General features: G+C 42.6%; 1 protein-coding gene across 1 annotated transcript in view; it reads left to right on the top strand.

The window, feature by feature from the left end:
- The window catches only part of LOC127001332 (papilin-like), a 47,138-nt gene extending 27,890 nt beyond the window's left edge, over positions 1-19,248 (top strand). The window contains exon 5 of the mRNA XM_050865819.1: positions 19,169-19,248. Within this exon, the coding sequence (XP_050721776.1) occupies positions 19,169-19,233 (65 nt within the window). The 3' untranslated portion in view covers positions 19,234-19,248. The remainder of the gene's footprint in view (positions 1-19,168) is intronic.
- Positions 19,249-19,708: the final 460 nt, after the last annotated feature.

The following is a 19,708-nucleotide window of genomic DNA, read 5'->3' on the forward strand; positions in this document are numbered from 1 at the left end:
AGAAAAAATCAGTAAATGTTTTAACAACGTAAGAGGCAGTTAGGAGGTAAATCTTGAGAAGGAGGAGGAGGAGGAGGAAGAGGAGGAGGAGGAGGAGGAGGAGGAGGAGGAGGAGGAAGAAACTGGGGAAGGAGAGGAGAGGAGAGGAGGGAGAGGAAAAAAGAGAGAAAGGAACACACACACACACACACACACACACACACACACACACACACACACACCTCTACATTGCCTTCTTTTCACACCTTTGAATTTTCTTGGACACATGGAGGAGGAGGAGGGGGAGGAGGAGGAGGAGGAGGAGGAGAAGATGGTGCTGGGAAGATCGGAAATGAGAGTTTAAAGAGAGAAGGAAAAGGAAGGAAGGAAGGAAGGAAGGAAGGAAATATTGAATGCATTGAAAAGGAGAATGAAAGAAGAGAGGAGGAGGAGGAGGAAGAAGAAGAAGAAGAAGAAGAAGAAGAAGAGACTGAGGCGATGTTAATGAGACTAAAGATAAGAATTAAAGAAGAAAAATACATAAAAAAAGAAAGAAAGAAGAGAGAAAGAAAAGAAAAAAAAGAAGAAAGGAAAGAGAGAGGAGGAGGGGAAGAAGGAGGAAGAGGAAGAACAGGAATAAGAAGAGGATGTAGATGATAAAGATAAAGAACAGGAAGAAGGTAAGGAGGAAGAACAGAATAAAGAAGAAGAAGAAGAGGAGGAGGAGGAGAATGAGCAAGAGTAGGCGTAGGATTAAGAAGAGGAGGAGGAAGAGGAGGCAATCTAACCAAGCCTTCGATACCATAACCTTCCTTTCAATAAATAAAACTAATAAAATAAAATAATAACTAAAATAAAAAAAAAACAGAGGAAGAAACACGAAAATGAAAGGAGGAAGAGGAGGAGGAAGAGGAGGAGGAAGAGGAGAAAGAGGAGAAGACCAATGATACCAGAATCTCTTTACTAACTCAAATAAAACAATAAGATAAGAAATTAACATAAAAAAACTTAAGAAAAAAAATAAAAACAAAAACCAACATATTTCCTACAAGCACAAAATCTCCCAAGCGTCTCCTTCTCTCCCTCTCTCTCTCTCTCTCTCTCTCTGGTCCTCTCCCAAACAGTCGCGGTCGTCAGTAAGGTTCTAGGCACGGCAGGGAGAGGAGGTCATCGTCTCTCTCCTCTCCGCCTCTCTCACACACATATTCGCTCGGTTCCCCTTGACTTCTGTTCCCGGAAAGCCTCGGTTCTTGAAAGTGGACGAAACTGCTTGAGGGATTGCTTTAAGTTTTTGGGTTTTTCGTTGTTTTTAAGTGGTGGAAAAGTGGCGTGTTGAAGTGGAAATACTGTTACTTGCTCGGCGTGACTTACCTGTGTGTGGAGGGCCGAGAGTGACTTACAGGTATTTAAAAGGTATGGTAATTTGAAGGTGGATTTCCCGTGTGTCAATCCATGCAAGTGTCATTTCTTTTACTTACTTTCTTAATCATTTTCTTTGCATGATTTCCTTTTGTTTTTAGGTAAGTAGGGTAAGTAGGAGGGAAGGGGGGGAGGTAGGGCGCTTAACAGATAACAAAAAAGGTATGTTAATTAAGAAAGTTAGTTCGTCTATTGTTATTTTCTTCGCTGTTATGATTTCGTTGTTTACACGAAGGTGTGTGGAGGGCCGAGAGTGACTTTCCGGGTAACAAAAAAATAAAGGTGTGTTGGTTAATAAGGTTTGTTTTTCCTGGTTTGTCTGTCTTGTTTTCTTTTTTTTGTTTTGATTGCCTTTTTTTATGGAGGGGGGGGGGGAGGGTGACTTTCTAGGTAAAACTACAAAAAATAAAAAGTGTGTTGATTGGAACGTGTTTTTTTCCTGTTTGTTTGTCTATCCAAGCAGGTGTTTCTACTTTCATTGTTGTTTTCTTTGTTGTTTTGATTGTCTTCCTGTTTTTATGCCGAGGGGGGAGGGGAGGGGAAGGGGGGGCCGAGGGTGACTTTCTAGGTAAAACTACAAAAAGGTGTGTCGATTTGAAGGTGTTTTTTTTCCCTGTTTGTCTATCTATTCAAGCGGGTGTTTTTACTTTCATTGATATTTTCTTTATTATAATTTTCTTTTCTTCATTCACTTTTGCTTTCATGGAGGTAGGGACGGAGGGGAGTGGAAGGGGGAGGGAGGGAGGGAGGAGAGGGGGATGATTTACAGGTGAAAAGGAAAGGTGTGTTAATTAAGTTAGTTCGTTCGTGTGTCCATTTTCTCAGGTGGTGTTATTGACCTCACTCTTGTTGTCTTTGTTGTTTTGACTCGCTTGTTGTTTTCATGCAGGGGGGGAGGGGTAGAGGGGGACTTACAGGTGAAAACGTAAGGTATGGTAATTAAGTTCGTTCGTTCGTGTGTCCATTCTCCCAGGTGTTGTTATTGCTTTCACTCTTGTTTTCTTTGTTGTTTTGACTGGCTTGTTGTTTTTATGCAGGGGGGGAGGGGGTAGAGGGGGACTTACAGGTGAAAACGTAAGGTATGGTAATTAAGTTCGTTCGTTCGTGTGTCCATTCTCTCTCAGGTGTTATTGTTTTCACTCTTGTTTTCATTGATGTTTTGTTGTTTTTATGCAGGAGGGGAGGGGGGTAGAGGAGGACTTACAGGTGAAAACGTAAGGTGTGTTGAGTTAGTTTGTTCGTTGGAGAGAGAGAGAGAGAGAGAGAGAGAGAGAGAGAGAGAGAGAGAGAGAGAGAGAGAGAGAGAGAGAGAGAGAGAGAGAGAGAGAGAGAGAGAGAGAGAGAAGTGTTTTTTTGTGCAATATTCACTAAGAACGGTTTTTAAGAGAGAGAGAGAGAGAGAGAGAGAGAGAGAGAGAGAGAGAGAGAGAGAGAGAGAGAGAGAGAGAGAGAGAGAGAGAGAGAGAGAGAGAGAGAGAGAGAGAGAGAGAGAGAGAGAGAGAGTGTTTTTTACAATATTAAGAGAGAGAGAAGAGAGAATTTTTTCTTTTTTATTTTTCTCTCTTTTTCGTGTAATTTCTTTCTCTCTTTTCCGTGTAATTTATTTATCTCTTTTTCGTGTAATTTATTTCTCTCTTTTTCGTGTAATTTCTTTCTCTCGTTTTCGTGTAATTTTTTCTCTCTTTTTTTCGTGTAGTTTTTTTCTCTCTTTTTCGTGTATTTTCTTTCTCTCTTTTTCGTGTAGTCTTTTTTCTCTCTTTTTTAGTGTAATTTTCTTTCTCTCTTTTTCGTGTAATTTCTTTCTCTCTCTTTTTCGTGTAATTTTTTCTCTCTCTTTTTCGTGTAATTTATTTCTCTCTTTTTCGTGTAATTTATTTCTCTCTTTTTCGTGTAATTTCTTTCTCTCTTTTTCGTGTAGTCTTTTTTCTCTATTTTTTAGTGTAATTTTCTTTCTCTTTTTCGTGTAATTTATTTCTCTCTTTTTCGTGTAATTTCTTCTTAGTATTCCAGCGCCGCATTCCGCCGTCACGGGTTCCTTCCCTTCTGTTCCCTTTCCTCGCTCATTACTGCTCTCAAATTACTACCCGCTGTTTTCTCATCTACTCTCTCTTCTTTTTCTTTTTTTCTTCCCTTTTTTGCATTCGTTTGTCGTGTTCGTATTTCATTTCTTTTGTTTTTTTCAGTGGTGGTGTTTCGCTATTTCTTCTTCCTCCTGATGTTTTCTTTTTCACTTAATGGAGGTCTTTCTTTTTGTTTGTTCTCTCTCTCTCTCTCTCTCTTTTCTTGGTTGTCGATTTTCTTTTTCATTTCACTCGTACTGCGCTTGTCTTTCTTTCTATCTATCTATCTATCTATCTATCTATCTATCTGTCTACTCCTTTTCTCTTTAACTCACTACACATCTATCTCTATCTTTCTCTCTAGTTTTATCTCTTTCTTCCTTTTCTTCTTAACTCATTGCTGCCCATCTTTCATTCCCCTTTCTCTTAATCTAGTTCTATCTCTCTCATTCCCTTTCACTTTGACTACACTATCCTCCCCACACCCACACAAACACACACAAACACACACACAAACAAACACCTTCTCTCCCCACCACACACACACACATAACACACCTCCATCTCTGTGCCTGAAAGCTCTCATTAACACCTGCGGCAGCCTCCCCACCTGGCCGAGATAAATCTTCATCCCCTGGCGAGGCTGGCTGATGGAGGGACGAACAGAGAGAGAGAGAGAGAGAGAGAGAGAGAGAGAGAGAGAGAGAGAGAGAGAGAGAGAGAGAGAGAGAGAGAGAGAGAGAGAGAGAGAGAGAGAGAGAGAGAGAGAGAGAGAGAGAGAGAGATAGAGTGAGAGAGAGAGAGAGAGAGAGAGAGAGAGAGAGAGAGAGAGAGAGAGAGAGAGAGAGAGAGAGAGAGAGAGAGAGAGAGAGAGAGAGAGAGAGAGAGAGAGAGAGAGAGAGAAGAGAGAGAGAGAGAGAGAGAGAGAGAGAGAGAGAGAGAGAGAGAGAGAGAGAGAGAGAGAGAGAGAGAGAGAGAGAGAGAGAGAGAGAGAGAGAGAGAGAGAGAGAGAGAGAGAGAGAGAGAGAGAGAGAGAGAGAGAGAGAGAGAGAGAGAGAGAGAGAGAGAGAGAGAGAGAGAGAGAGAGAGAGAGAGAGAGAGAGAGAGAGAGAGAGAGAGAGAGAGAGAGAGAGAGTGGCTGACTGACTGACTGACTGACTGACTGACTGACTGGGTAATTAACTGGCTATGTGCGTGGTTTGCTGACTGGTTCAATCCTTCGTGGATTGACTGACTGACTGACTGACTGGTTAGGTGACTGACTGACCGACTGAATAGCTGACTGGATAACTGACTGGATATGTTTGTGGCTGGGTGACTGGTTCAATCTTTCCTTGGCTGGCTGACTAACTGACTGACTGGCTGGGAAAATGACTGACTGACTGACTGAATAGCTGACTGGGTAACTGACTGTCTATGTGTGTGGCGGGGTGACTGGTTCAATCTTTCCTTTGCCTGACTGACTGACTGGCTGGTACACTCTTTCCTTGGCTGGCTGACTGACTGGGAAAATGACTGACAGACTGACTGAATAGCTGACTGGATAACTGACTGTCTATGTGTGTAGCTGGGTGACTGGTTCAATCCTTCCTTTGCCTGACTGACTGACTGGCTGGTACACTCTTTCCTTGGCTGGCTGGCTGACTGGGAAACTGACTGACTGACTGACTGACTAGCTGACTGGGTAACTGACTGGATATGTTTGTGGCTGGGTGACTGGTTCAATCTTTCCTTTGCCTGACTGACTGACTGGCTGGCACACTCTTTCCTTGGCTGGCTGACTGGCTGGGTGGCTGGCCCGCTGGTTGGGTCTCAGGGGAACATTGCGTTGTGCTCTGAAGAAGCTTTTGGGGCTGTGGGAGAGATGAGTTTTTTCGTGTTCTTTACGGGGTCACAAAAGCCTTTATAAACACGCGCTGCATTCTCGTATTCTTAAACACCTCGACTCGCAAGCACACACCTACTCGACAAGGCTTTCGTGGGAGTCTGGGGTATTTCCACGGGTACTCTTATTCCCTGGTGGTAGACTGACCCTTCTTCTGTACCGTGAACCTAAGGAGACACTCATGAAAACCCGGTTAATCCCTTTTTTGGTCTTTGGAAATAGTTGACGTTTGAGCTGGAAGCGTTTGACAATACCTACTGACTGGAGTGTTTTGGTGTAGATGTGTGTGTGTGTGTGTGTGTGTGTGAGTCTGGGAGATCAAGTATATAGATTATGGTGCATTGTCTCTTTCTGGAGGAGGAGGAGGAGAAGGAGGAAGAGGAGGAGGAGGAGTGAAAAGTTGGTCAGGACGAGGCTTGGCTGAGGCTGAAGTCTTTTTCGTGGAATCTCGGTTGTAAGCTTTGCCGTGTTTGTCTGTCGAGGTCCTTTGTGTCAGCCGTGGAGGAGGAGGAGGAGGAGGAAGAAGGAGAGGAGGAGGAGGAGGAGGAGGAGGAGGATTAATATGTCGCGGTTGAGATGGAAGAGGTGGCAGAGCTGGAGGAGAAAGAGGAAACGAAGAGAAAAGAAAAGGAGGAGGAGGAGGAAGAGGAGGAGGAAGAGGTGGCGGTAATGGCGTGAGAAAAAGAGAGAAAGAGAAACACACACACACACACACACACACACACACACACACACACACACACACACACACACACACACACACACACACACACACACACACACACACACACACACACACACACACACACACACACACACACACACACACACACACACACATTCCTCCCCCCTCACATCCCTCCCTCCTTCCCCCCACTCACGCAAACACACAAACACACACTTCTTAATTCAACCCAGACTCAGAGTTAATGCAGATGAGGATGTCGGGCAAACGGAGACTTATAAGAACCCGTAGTCAGAGCGTGGAAACGAGTAGCATTTTAAGACGAAGAAAGTAAGGCTCGCGTATTCTTAGGCGCTACAAACTTTCACATTCTAGTTATTTCTAAGGGCCAAAAGAGACGTGGATTGCGTTCTCGTGAGTGTGTTTTTAGAGGTCATGGTACAGAGGACTTGTCAAACTACCACTAGGCCCCCCCAAAAAACAGAAAGGCCCACTACTCCTTCGAATGCCTTGTCAATTGTGTGTGTGTGTGTGTGTGTGTGTGTGTGTGTGTGTGTGTGTGTGTGTGTGTTTGGGTTAGGAAATGTTATAATATGCCCCTAATTTCCTTTACCGTACACAAGAAGCCCAAAAGAAGAGGTATCATGCGTTCTATTGAGAGTTTTTTTTTAGAGTTCATGGACTACCACCAGGCTCAAAAAACTACCCTTGAAAGACCCACAACTCCTACGAAAGCCTTGTCAAATGTGTGTGTATGCTTGGGTGAGAAAATGTTATAATATGCCCCTAATTTCCTTCACCGTACAAAGAAGCCCAAAAGAAGAGGTAAAATGCGTTCTCATGAGTGTATTTATAGAGTTCACGGTCCAGAAGCCTTGTCACACTACCACCAGGCTCAAAAAACTACCCCCAGAAAAGGCTCATAACTCCTACGAAAGCCTTGTCAAATGTGTGTATGCTCGGGTGAGGAAAATTGTTATAAATATACAAGAGAAATATTGTGTTAGAGAAATACTGGACTAGAGAAATACTATACCAGGGAAATACTATACTGGGGAAATACTTTACTAGGGAAATACTATACTAAATAAATATTATATCAGAGAAATACTACACTAGGGAAATATTACACTAGAGAAATGTTATACTAGGAAGGAAATAATAACAATAATAATGATAATAATAATAAAACGCATATATTCTCCCCAAAAAATACACTTGCATAAAAAATCAAAACTTGTCACTCGATATCAAAATTAGTAAAGATAAAAATGATAGCAAATAAATGAACATAAAAATAAAATAAATAAAACCAGGAAACTATCAAATATAATAAATAGCACAACAACAACAATAATAATAATAATAATAATAATAATAATAATAATAATAATAATAATAATAATAATAATAATAATAATAATAATAATAATAATAATAATAATAATAATAATAATAATAATAATAATAATAATAATAATAATAATAATAATAATAATAATAATAATAATAATAAAAACACATATTCTTAGCACGAAATTCACTCTTGCACTAACAAAGCAAAACCTCACATTCGATATTCAATTAATTAACTCGCGAACGTCATGCATTTCAACGCGGCAATAACTCTTTTTTTTTATTAACTTTTCTGTAACTTTTTTTTTGCACATGAAATTGCGGAAGAGGAAAAGGAGAGAGAGAGAGAGAGAGAGAGAGAGAGAGAGAGAGAGAGAGAGAGAGAGAGAGAGAGAGAGAGAGCGTTGACATCACATGCGGACAGACTGCGGATGAAGGAAAAAGATTTGAGATTTCCTCTCTTCCTCCTCTTCCTCTTCCTCCTTTTCTTCCTCTTCTTCCTCCTCCTTTTTCTCCTACTCCACTTTTTGCTGCTCTCTCTCTCTCTCTCCTCTGTCTCTCTCCTCCTCCTCCTTCTCCTCCTCCTCCTCCTCCTCCTCCTCCTCCTCCTCCTCCTCCTCCTCCTCTTCCTCTTCTTCCTCCTTTTCCTCTTTCTTCATTTCTTGCTCCTCCTCCCTTCTTCTTCTTCTTCTTTCCCTCTCCTCCTCCTTTTACTTCTCTTTCCTCTTCGCCTCCTCCTCCTCCTCCTCCTCCTCCTCTTCCTCTTCTTCCTCTTTTTTCTTCTCATCTTACTCCTCCATTTCTTGCTCCTCCTCCTTCTGTCCTCTTTACTCTCTCCTCCTCCTCCTCCTTCTTCCCTTTTCTTCTTCTCTCTATTCCTCCTCCTCCTCCTCCTCCTCCTCCTCCATTCCTTAATTTTTTATCTCTTTACGTAACTCCACTGCGGTGAATTATGCGACGGTGCACTTCTAAAGAGGAGGAGGAGGAGGAGGAGGAGGAGGAGGAGGAGGAGGAAGAGGAGGAGGAGGAAGAGGAGGAAGTAAGCCTGGTGACGATATTAAACAGAAAACCAACAACCAAAACTAACTTGAGACTCATAAAAAGACTCGCGCGTTTATTGTATCGAGAATTTGAAGTCTTTTACAACTCAAATTTCCACCTTTCATTTTTTTCCCTTCCCTTTCCTTTCCTTTCTTCTTCTTTCCTTTCCTCTTCTTTCCTTTCCTTTCCTTTCCTTTCCTTTCCTTTCCCTTCCTTTCCTTTCCTTTCCTTTCCTTTCCTTCCCTTCCCTTCCCTTCCCTTCCCTTTCTTTCCCTTCCCTTCTCTTTCCTTTCCTTTCCTTTCCTTTCCTTTCCTTCCCTTCCCCTCCCTTCCCTTCCCTTCCCTTTCTATCCCTTCCCTTCCCTTCCCTTCCCTTTCTATCCCTTCCCTTTCTATCCATTCCCTTCCCTTCCCTTCCCTTCCCTTCCCTTCCCTTCCTTTCCTTTCCTTCCCTTCCCTTTCCTTCCCTTCCCTTCCCATCCCATCCCATCCCTATATTTTCCTTTCCTGGGCAGCACGTGAGTAATCTTCAGACACTTGGAGACGTGTCATTTACATGTTAAATAGAAGTAAAGAAGAAGTATAAGATAACGTGTTTGTCGCAGTGCTCAGCTTCGGTCAATACCTGTACCTTACCTTTTGTCTCCTCATTACCTGGTTAAGCTGAATACACTTACCAATAGACCCCCGAAGACCACCTGAACATCCTCCTCCTCTTCTTCATCTTCCTCTTCTTCTTCTTCTTCGTCTTGTTGTTGTTGTTGTTGTTGTTGTTGTTGTTGTTGTTGTTGTTGTTGTTGTTGCTGCTGTTGTTGTTGTTGTTGTTGTTGTTGTTGTTGTTGTTGTTGTTGTTGTTGTTGTTGCTGCTGCTGTTGTTGTTGTTGTTGTTGTTGTTGTTGTTGTTGTTGTTGTCGTTGTCGTTGTTGTTGTTGTTGTTGTTGTTGTTGTTGTTGTTGTTGTTGTTGTTCTTCTTCTTCTTCTTCTTCTTCCTTCTTTCCTTCTCACGTAATGTTTTTCTGTGTGTGATTTAAGTGAAGTAACCTAATCCTTTCTCTTGCCTTACCTTACTTAACCTTATCTTGCCTTACCTTACCTTATCTTACCTTACCTCACCTTACCTTACCTTACCTTATCTTATCTTGCCTTACCTTACCTTACCTTACTTAACCTTATCTTGCCTTACCTTACCTTACCTTACCTTACCTTACCTTACCTCACCTTACCTTACCTTACCTTATCTTATCTTGCCTTACCTTACCTTACTTTACTTAACCTTATCTTACCTTACCTTACCTTATCTTATCTTATCTTATCTTATCTCATCTTATCTTATCTTACCTTACCTTACCTAACCTTACCTTACCTTACCTTACCTTACCTTATCTTACCTTACCTTACCTTACTTTACCTTACCTTACCTTACCTTACCTTCCCATCATTTCCCTTCTCTTCCCTTCCCTTTCCTTCCCTTCCCTTCCCTTCTCTTCCCTTCCCTTCCCTTCCTTTCCCTCCTTTTCCCTTCCCTTCCCTTCCCTTCCCTTCCCTTCCCTTCCATTCCTTCCCTTCCCTTCCCTTCCCTTAATTTCCTTTCTATATTATCCATTTTCATCAATATTTACAACATTTACCATACCAATCATTCATATAGTCTGTGATCATCCTGTAATTTCCAAAGCTATTCCATAAGATTCACGCTGTCCAACTTCACATCAAACATTCTCTTCTATACTCACCAACGTTTACTATAGCAATCATTAATAGTTTTTGATATTCCTGTAATTTCCAAAGCTATTCCATAAGATTCACGCTGTCCAACTTCACATCAAACATTCTCTTTTATACTCACCAACGTTTACTATAGCAATCATTAATAGTTTTTGACCTTCCTGTAATTTCCAAAGCCTTCGGGACCAACAATCACGTTCTCGACCTTGGCCTGATCCATTTTCTAAGCCCGGGGAAGCGCTGGTCACACACTGAGAAACTCCACTCCGGCGTCAAGACCAATAGAATCAACGTGGCCTAATAATTACAGTCACATTCTCCCTCGCTTCCTCGCATGCGGGGCGCCACTGAACTGACCCCGAAGCCTTGGTAATGGTGGCGTGTCGTGTGAGTGTGAAGGGACATGCAAGCTGAAGGAAGAGAGAGAGGAAGATACGAAGGGAAAAATGAATGGGGATGAAGGGAAATGAGTACATAGTTGATAATGAAATATGAAAGTGAAGGAAAGGAAAAGGAAATGAAGGAAGAAAGGAAAGGAAGAGGAAAAAGCTGATAAAAGAGGAAAGGAAAGGGAGAGATAGGAAAGGAGTACATAGTTGATAAAATAATGAAAAAGGAAAGGAAAGGAAAAGGAACCCAAGAAAGAAGAGAAAGGAAGAGGAAATACGGATAGAGGGAATAGAGGAAAAAGTTGATAGAAGAGGAAAGGAAAGAGAGAGGCAGGAAAGGAGAGACAGACCTAGATAAAATATTGAAAAAGAAAAGGAAAGGAAAAGGAACCCAAGAATGAAGGGAAAGGAAGAGGAAACAAGGATGGAGGAAGGAGAGGAAAAGGTTGATAAAAGAGGAAAGGAAAGGGAGAGGCAGGAAAGGAGAGACAGACCTAGATAAAATATTGAAAAAGAAAAGGAAAGGAAAAGGAACACAAGAATGAAGGGAAAGGAAGAAGAAATAAGAATAGAGGGAATAGAGGAAAAAGTTGATAGAAAGATAAGGAAAGGGAAAGCGAGAGATAGGAAAAGAATACACAGTTGATAAAATAATGAAAAAGGAAAGGAAAGGAAAAAGAAACCAAGAAAGAAAGGAAAGGAAGAGGAAACAAGGATGGAGGGAAAAGAGGAAAAGTTAACAGAAAGATAAGGAAAGGGAAAGCGAGAGATAGGAAAGGAGAGAGAGACGTTGATAAAACAATGCAATAGGAAAGGAAACGAAAGGAAAAAGAAGCAGTGAGGCGGTGGCTGAGTCGACAGAGTGACGGCGCCGCGTTCAGGAGGACGCGAGTTCAATCCCTGCCCTTTGCCACCAAGCTGGGATTTTTCAGCCGCCGCCGAGTGGCTTAAAACTACCCACATGCTGTCCAGAAGACCACCTGTCAACCCGGCCTCTAGATTAAAGATGAGCTCCGGGAGGGCAGCATGAGCCAGTGCAAGATGGCGCCACTATAAACACTCGCCTGCGCCACAACGGGCTGGGCCGACCATCAGGCCCCACCGGGAAGAAGCCTACCGGCGCAATAGGCCGCGACGGAAAAAAAAAAAGGGAGGAGGGGAAAGGTAAAAATTTGCTGGAATTGAAAAGGAAAAAAAGAGGAAAATGAAAAAAATAACGAGAAAGAGAGGAAAGGAAAACTAAGGAAAAGAGAAAGGAAAAGAAAGAAAAAACGAAGCAGGGAGGAAGAGAAAGGCGGAAAAGTTACCGGAATTGAAAAGGAAAAAAAGAGAAAAAAAGGAAAAAAAGAGGAAAGGAAAAATAGAGATGAAGGAAAACGAGGGAAAAGTTGACAGCATAAAAGAGATAAAAAGACAGACGAGGAAAAAGAAGATTAAAAAGTGAGATGAACGAAAGGATTAGTGGGAAGAAGAGGAAGAGGAGGAGGAGGAGGAGGAGGAGGAGGAACTGGATAATGAGAGGAGGAGGAGGAGGAGGAGGAGGTCAGAGGCATTAATGAGAGAGGTTTAAGGGAAATGGGAGGGAAGGAACTTGGTAATGGTTGAGAGGGAGGAAAAAAGGTCACGTGATTGGAGGAGAAATTGACGGAATGGAAGAGAGATGGAGAGAAGGAGAAGGGGAGGAAAATAATGGAGGAAAATGGAGGAGAAATTGACGGAATGGAAGAGACTTGGAGAGAAGGAGAAGGGGAGGAAAATAATGGAGGAAAAAGAGAAAAAGGAAGAGAAATGAAGAAAAGAAGTTGAATGTATGTCTCTCTCTCTCTCTCTCTCTGTGTCGCAATTTGCTTCATATTTATAGTTAGGTTATTTTTGTATGTTTTTTTGGGTCAATGGAACGTCCTTGCATACTATGAGGGTCTATGTATGAATATGTATGTGTGTGTGTGTGTGTGTGTGTGTGTGTGTGTGTGTGTGTGTGTGTGTGTGTGTGTGTGTGTGTGTGTGATATTGATTTGTGTCTGTATGTGTGTCTGATTGCACACACACACACACACACACACACACACAGTTCCATTTTTCAGAGTTCTCCCCCAAAAAAGAGAAAGTGAGCGAGTTCTCTTTTCTCTCTTTTCATCTCCTCTTTCCTGTAAAATTCCTGTGCCTCCTAAACCAGTGATTGTCTGTCTCTCTGTCTGTCCGTCCGTCTGTCTGTCTCTCTTTCATATTTCTACTATCCACTCTTTTCCATTCATCTTCCTCTCTTTCTTTCATCTATCTATCATCTATCTATCACTCATTTTTCCTTTCTATATCCGATCTATCTACTCTCCTTTCAACACTTCATCCTTCTTTTCATCCCAGCTATCCATTCCATTCCTTCATTTCGCTTGCTTCAATCCTCCTTTTCTCTCATTACAAACTCATTTTTCCTTTTTTTTATCTTGTCTATCTTTCAACTTTCCACTCAGCATCCTTCCTTACATTCAAGCAATCAGTGACCACATCCTAATTCTACCTTATCGCAAGTCTCTCCCTCTCTTCCTCTCCCTTCCTCTCCCTTTCTCTCCCTCCTTCCTTCCTCTATCTCCTTACAATTCCCTCCCTCTCTTCCTCCCTTCCTCTCCCTTCCTCTCCCTCCCTCCTTACTCTATCTCCTTACAAATCCATCCCTCCCTTCCTCCCTTCCTCTCCCTTCCTCTCCCTCCTTCCTTACTCTATCTCCTTACAATTCCCTCCCACTCTTCCTCCCTTCCTCTCCCTTCCTCTCCCTCCCTCCTTACTCTATCTCCTTACAATTCCCTCCCTCTCTTCCTCCCTTCCTCTCCCTCCCTCCTTACTCTATCTCCTTACAATTCCCTCCCTCCCTTCCTCTCCCTTCCTCTCCCTCCTTCCTTCCTCTATCTCCTTACAATTCCCTCCCTCTCTTCCTCCCTTCCTGTCCCTCCCTCCTTATTCTACCTCCTTACAAGTCCTTCCCTCCCTTCCTCCCTTCCTCTCCCTTCCTCTCCCTCTCTCCCATTTCCCTATTGATATCTACCTGATCTCCTATGCAACAGTTTTGTGACCTCGCCTTCCCTGAGTCACCCGTCCTCCAGGGAGCGTAAGACTGGCTGAGTAAGGGGAAAGGTTGGCCCGATGCTTAGGTCAAAGGTTAGGTGGGGTTAGGTTAGGTTAGCTTGGGTTGGGTCAGAGTGTGGTGGTGGTTGTGGTGGTGATGGTGGTGGTGGTGGTGGTGGTTTGTTTGTTTGTTTGTTTGTTTTGGTGTTGTCTTGTTTTCTTTCTTTTTTTCCTTTCTTTTCTTTTCTTTATTTTCTTGTCCTTGTTTTTGTTTTTGTTCTTGTTCTTTCTCTCTCTCTTTCTTTCTTTCTTTCTTTCCTTGTTTATTTTCTTTACTTACTGTCTTTTTTCTTTCTTTTTCTTTCTTCCTTTCTTTCTTTCTTTCTTTCTCTCTCTCTCTCTCCCACGCTCTCCTTCACCCACTCCTCCATTTCCTTTCCTCTTGATTCTAAACACATATTCCTCCCTTTCTCCCTTCAACTGTTACCCTGTCCTTCCCTTCCTTCAGCCCTTGTCATGCCCTTCAAGTCAACCCACGCTGATTTTTTTTTCATCTCACGCCCTTACACGCGCTGAGAGGGAGGGGGAGAGGGAGGGAGAGGGAGAGAGATGACACAAAAAACGACACCTAACATTTGCCTATCACGCCGCGTATAGCCAAATGCCGGTAGGGAGAGAGAGAGAGAGAGGGGGGGGGGGGAGGAGGAAAAATCTGAATAGCCAAATGCCTCTTCAATCTGACTCCCTATCTCTCTCTCTCTCTCGCTTATTTTCCGTCCCTCGCCCCTGTGTTCTCTGCTGTCCCCTTGCGCTGCTAAGCTAAGAGAGAAAGAGGGAGACGGATAAGAGTGGAATAGCCAAATGCCTCTTCCTGTTCAATTTAACTCTCTCTTCGTTTCTGTCTAACGTCCCTGTGTCCTCTCCCAGTTATTCCCTTGGACTCGCTAAGCTAAGAGATAGACAGAGAGAGGAAGGAAGCGAGGGAGAGAGGGCAAAAGTCTAGCATTCACCGCTGAGAACTATATAGCCAAATGCCGCTTGCTATTCTTCTCTATGCTCCTGACCCTATCTTGCATCTTTTCCTCTCCCTGTTATTCCCTTGGACTCGCTAAGCTAAGAGATAGACAGAGAGAGGAAGGAAGCGAGGTAGAGGGGGGCAAAGTCTAGCATTCACCGCTGAGAACTATATAGATAAATGCCTCTTTGGATTCTTCTCTGTGCTCTCTGAAGGGTGGTTGAAAAGATAGCTTGCAGGGATGAGAGGGAGAGCAAATCGTGAGCTGTGTGGGATTCTGTTGAGGGTGAACTTGGCGTACCTGGTTTTCAAAGGGAGATGGAGGAGGAGGAGGAGGAGGAGGAGGAGGAGAAAGGAGAAGGGAAAGTATGGAAGGAGGAATTTAAGGAGGAAAGAAGGAAGACGATATAGAGATAGATTAGGAGAAGGAGGATGAGAATACATAGGAATACATAGGAAGAACAGACACCAGAAGACCTATAAGAACATAAGAACATAAGAACGCAGGAGTCTGCAAGAGGCCGGTAGGCCTGTACGAGGCAGCTCCTTTGACCCTAAGCTCCCGTGTATCTAACCCCACCTAATGTCGCTGTCCATGAATTTATCTAGTCTATTTTTGAATGTGACAATTGTATTGGCACTCACCACATGACTGCTAAGCCTATTCCACTCATCCACCACCCTGTTAGTAAACCAATTTTTGCCTATGTCCCTGTTGAATCTGAATTTATCCAGTTTAAACCCGTTACTTCGTGTCCTACCCGGTTCTCTTACCAACAAAACCTTATGAATGTCTCCCTTATTAAAGCCCTTCATCCATTTATAAACCTCGATCATGTCTCCACGCACCCTTCGCCTTTCTAGAGAATGCAAGTTTAACTGTTTGAGTCTTTCCTCGTATGGCAAGTTTCTCAACCCCTGAATCATCTTAGTCATCCTCCTCTGCACCGATTCTAACATTTTGATATCCATTCTATAGTAGGGTGACCAGAACTGAACCGCATAGTCAAGATGAGGTCTAACTAATGCTAAATATAGTTTGAGGAAGACTTCGGGGCTTCTGTTGCTTACGCTCCTTGAAATAAATCCCAGTACCCTATTAGCTCGATTTCTAGCTGGAATGCATTGTGCCCTTGGACGGAGATCAGAGCTCACTAAGACCCCTAAATCCCTCTCGCACCCAGACCTACTTATGAGAGTGTCATTTAAGCAATAGTTATGTGAGGGGTTGTTCCGGAGGAGGAGGAGGAGGAGGAGGAGGAGAATGGTGAAGGAAAAGTATGGAAGGAGGAATTTAAGGAAGAAAGATAAGGAAGATGATATTGAGTTAGATTAGGAGAAGGAGGAGGAGGAGGAGGAGGAGGAGGAGGAGGAGAAGGAAAAGTATGGAAGAAGGAATTTTAGGAAGAAAGGTAAGGAAGATGAAATTGAGTTAGATTAGGAGGAGGAGGAGGAGGAGGAAGTAAAGTGGAAGGAGGAGGAGGAAGAAGAGGAGGAGAAAGAGATATGATTGAGGAATGAGAATAATGAAAACAAAAGAAAAGAGGAAAATGAAGATGGAAGGGAGGGTCGAACAGGAGGGGGTTTGGAATGTGAAAAGGGGGATTGAAGACCATGAAAAAGAAAAAAAGGTTAATGGATATGTTGGAAAAAGAGGATCTAGAGAGTAGGGAAAGGGCATTGAAGAGGCAGAAAAAGAGTATGAAAACGTTAATGGGATATATGACAAAAAGGAAGATAGGGCGAGAGAGAGAGAGAGAGAGAGAGAGAGAGAGAGAGAGAGAGAGAGAGAGAGAGAGAGAGAGAGAGAGAGAGAGAGAGAGAGAGAATAGGGAAAGGACATTGGCTAGGTTAGGTTAGGTTAGGTAAGGTAAGGCTTGGTTAGGTTAGGTTAGGTTAGGTAAGGTAAGGCTTGGTTAGGTTAGGTTAGGTTAGGTTAGGTAAGGCTTGGTTAGGTTAGGTTAGGTTAGGTTAGGTAAGGCTTGGTTAGGTTAGGTTAGGTTAGGTTAGGTAAGGTAAGGTTAGGTTAGGTTAGGTTAGGTAAGGCTTGGTTAGGTTAGGTTAGGTTAGGTAAGGTAAGGCTTGGTTAGGTTAGGTTAGGTTAGGTAAGGTAAGGCTTGGTTAGGTTAGGTTAGGTTAGGTCAGGTTATACACACACACACACACACACACACACACACACACACACACACACACACACACACACACACACACACACACACACACACACACACACACACACACACACACACACACACACACACACACACACACACACACACACACACACACACACACACACACACACACACACACACACACACACACACACACACACACACACACACACACACACACAGGCAGAGCATCAGAACTCAGTAATTCACGGTCCTTTTAGCGTTATCGATGTGACCCTTGACCTAAAGCTTAATGGAGAGAGAGAGAGAGAGAGAGAGAGAGAGAGAGAGAGAGAGAGAGAGAGAGAGAGAGAGAGAGAGAAAAGTCGCCGAGGATGTGTTTAGTAGTTTTAATATCTTTCTTTTTTTTCTTGTTTTTTTGACACTTTCTGACATACGAGGAGGAGGAGGAGGAGGAGGAGGAGGAAGAGGAAGAGGAGGAGGAGGAGGAGGAGTATAGAGAGGAGAATATAATGAAGAAAGGAAGAATTAGAGGATTTAGTGGAAGAGGAAATTAAGAAGAAGAAGAAGAAGAAGAAGAAGAAGAAGAAGAGGTGGCTGGGTATGAAAAGTAAAGAGGAAGGGAAGAAAGAGGAGGAGGAGGAAGAGGAGGAGGAGGAGGAGGAGGAGGAGGAGGAGGAGAGATTTACCTTGAACGGTGTCTAAGGAATTTTTAAAAGGTATTTTCATCCCATTTTTCTTCTTTTACTAACTTATTCTTTCTTTTTAAATATTTTCTTCTTTTTTATTTATTTTCTTATTTCTATTTTTTCTATTTCTATTTCTTCTTTTTTATTTCTATTTTCTTCTTTCTTCTTTTCTCATATCCATTTTTTTCTTTCTTTCTCTCTTTTTTTCTCTTTTATCTCCTCCTCCATTTCAATATTCCTTCTCTTTCTCCTTTTCATTCTCTCTTCTCTCTCTCTCTCTCTCATATTTTCTGACAGCTGAAAGGAGTAATGGAGAGAGAGAGAGAGAGAGAGAGAGAGAGAGAGAGAGAGAGAGAGAGAGAGAGAGAGAGAGAGAGAGAGAGAGAGAGAGAGAGAGAGAGAGAGAGAGAGAGAGAGAGAGAGAGAGAGAGAGAGAGAGTACAAGGACCAATCGTTAAATATAGGTGAAGATAAGGCAAGGGAAGTAAAGGGAAGAGGAGGAGGAGGAGGAGGAGGAGGAGGAGGAGGAGGAGGAGGAGGCGGAGGAGGAAGAGGAGGAGGAGGAGGAGGAGGAGGAGGGTCTGACATTCCCTAAGAGTTAATTTTGTAAGAGTGACTGAAGATCTCTCTCTCTCTCTCTCTCTCTTCTTACATAATCCACAAAAAAAGAGAAAAAAAAGAGAAACTGAGATTCTGGTATTTGAGTTCATCTTTTTTTTAACATTTCCTGTGAAGAATAATTAAAAAACAAACAAACAAACTTGACCTGTAGGTGATTGAAGAGCTGATGATGATGATGATGATGATGATGTTGAATTTACGGGACCTTATTTATTTTTTATTTTAGAAGACGTGTTGTATTGTCACGGATAATATTGTGCTAATTTATAAGTAATTAGTAGTGTTAATGATGATTCTTAATGCCTTATTTTTATGTGTTTTTGTGTGTTTTCATTTCCTCGGCATTTATAAGTAATTAGTAGTGTTAATGATGATTCTTAATGACTTATTTTTATGTGTTTTTGTGTGTTTTCATTTCCTCGGCATTTATAAGTAATTAGTAGTGTTAATGATGATTCTTAATGCCTTATTTTTATGTGTTTTTGTGTGTTTTCATTAACTCGGCGTCTCAGGTGAGGGAGTAATTATATACCTTACCTGTGTTCCTGATTCCTTACCTTACCTGTGTTCCTGATGCCTTACCTTACCTGTGTCCCTGATGCCTTACCTTACCTGTGTTCCTGATGCCTTACCTTACCTGTGTTCCTGATGCCTTACCTTACCTGTTTACCTGATGCCTTACCTTACCTGTGTTCCTGATGCCTTACCTTACCTGTGTTCCTGATGCCTTACCTTACCTGTGTTCCTGATGCCTTACCTTACCTGTGTTCCTGATGCCTTACCTTACCTGTGTTCCTGATGCCTTACCTTACCTGTGTTCCTGATGCCTTACCTTACCTGTGTCCCTGATGCCTTACCTTACCTGTGTTCCTGATTCCTCACCTTACCTGTGTTCCTGATGCCTTACCTTACCTGTGTTCCTGATGCCTTACCTTACCTGTGTCCCTGATGCCTTACCTTACCTGTGTCCCTGATGCCTTACCTTACCTGTGTCCCTGATGCCTTACCTTACCTGTGTTCCTGATGCCTTACCTTACCTGTGTTCCTGATTCCTTACCTTACCTGTGTTCCTGATGCTTTACCTTACCTGTTTCTCTTTCCCGCAGGTTGGTGTCGACATCTGGTGGCTGCCTTGGCGTTCACATTTCGTCAGTTGTTTGTTAGTTCGTGAGTACACCTTTTGATTTAACTTTCGTATTACTAACATTAATATAAATTACTAAGTCTCACCTATTATGAGAAAACACGTATCATCAACTTCAAATATAGCGGCAGGTATATTACAGTTCCAATATTACAAGCATTTACTTTCATTATAAACTCTCCCTTTGTGTGAGATGTCAAAACGGCAACTTGTAGTACAAATATCAATCTACTCTCCCTATCCTTCTCTCGCCAGGCGTTTGTTAGCTCGTAAGTACTATAACTTTCGTATTACTAACATTATCTTGACCCCTCTTTCGGCCACCTCTTTGGATTCTTTTTAGGAGCAGCATCTGTCAACTCGTAAAAGTGGGTCCTTGGAAGCTTATAGGCAATGGGATCTCACAAAAGGAGGATCAGATTACCTTCCAGTGGCGTTTGGTGTCTTGAAACTCCCGTCTTGTCAAAACTTAAGTCGTAATGAAGGAGGAAATACTGTAAAA

The sequence above is a fragment of the Eriocheir sinensis genome, chromosome 20 (assembly GCF_024679095.1).
Source record: "Eriocheir sinensis breed Jianghai 21 chromosome 20, ASM2467909v1, whole genome shotgun sequence".
In the NCBI taxonomy this organism is placed as follows: Eukaryota; Metazoa; Arthropoda; class Malacostraca; order Decapoda; family Varunidae; genus Eriocheir; species Eriocheir sinensis.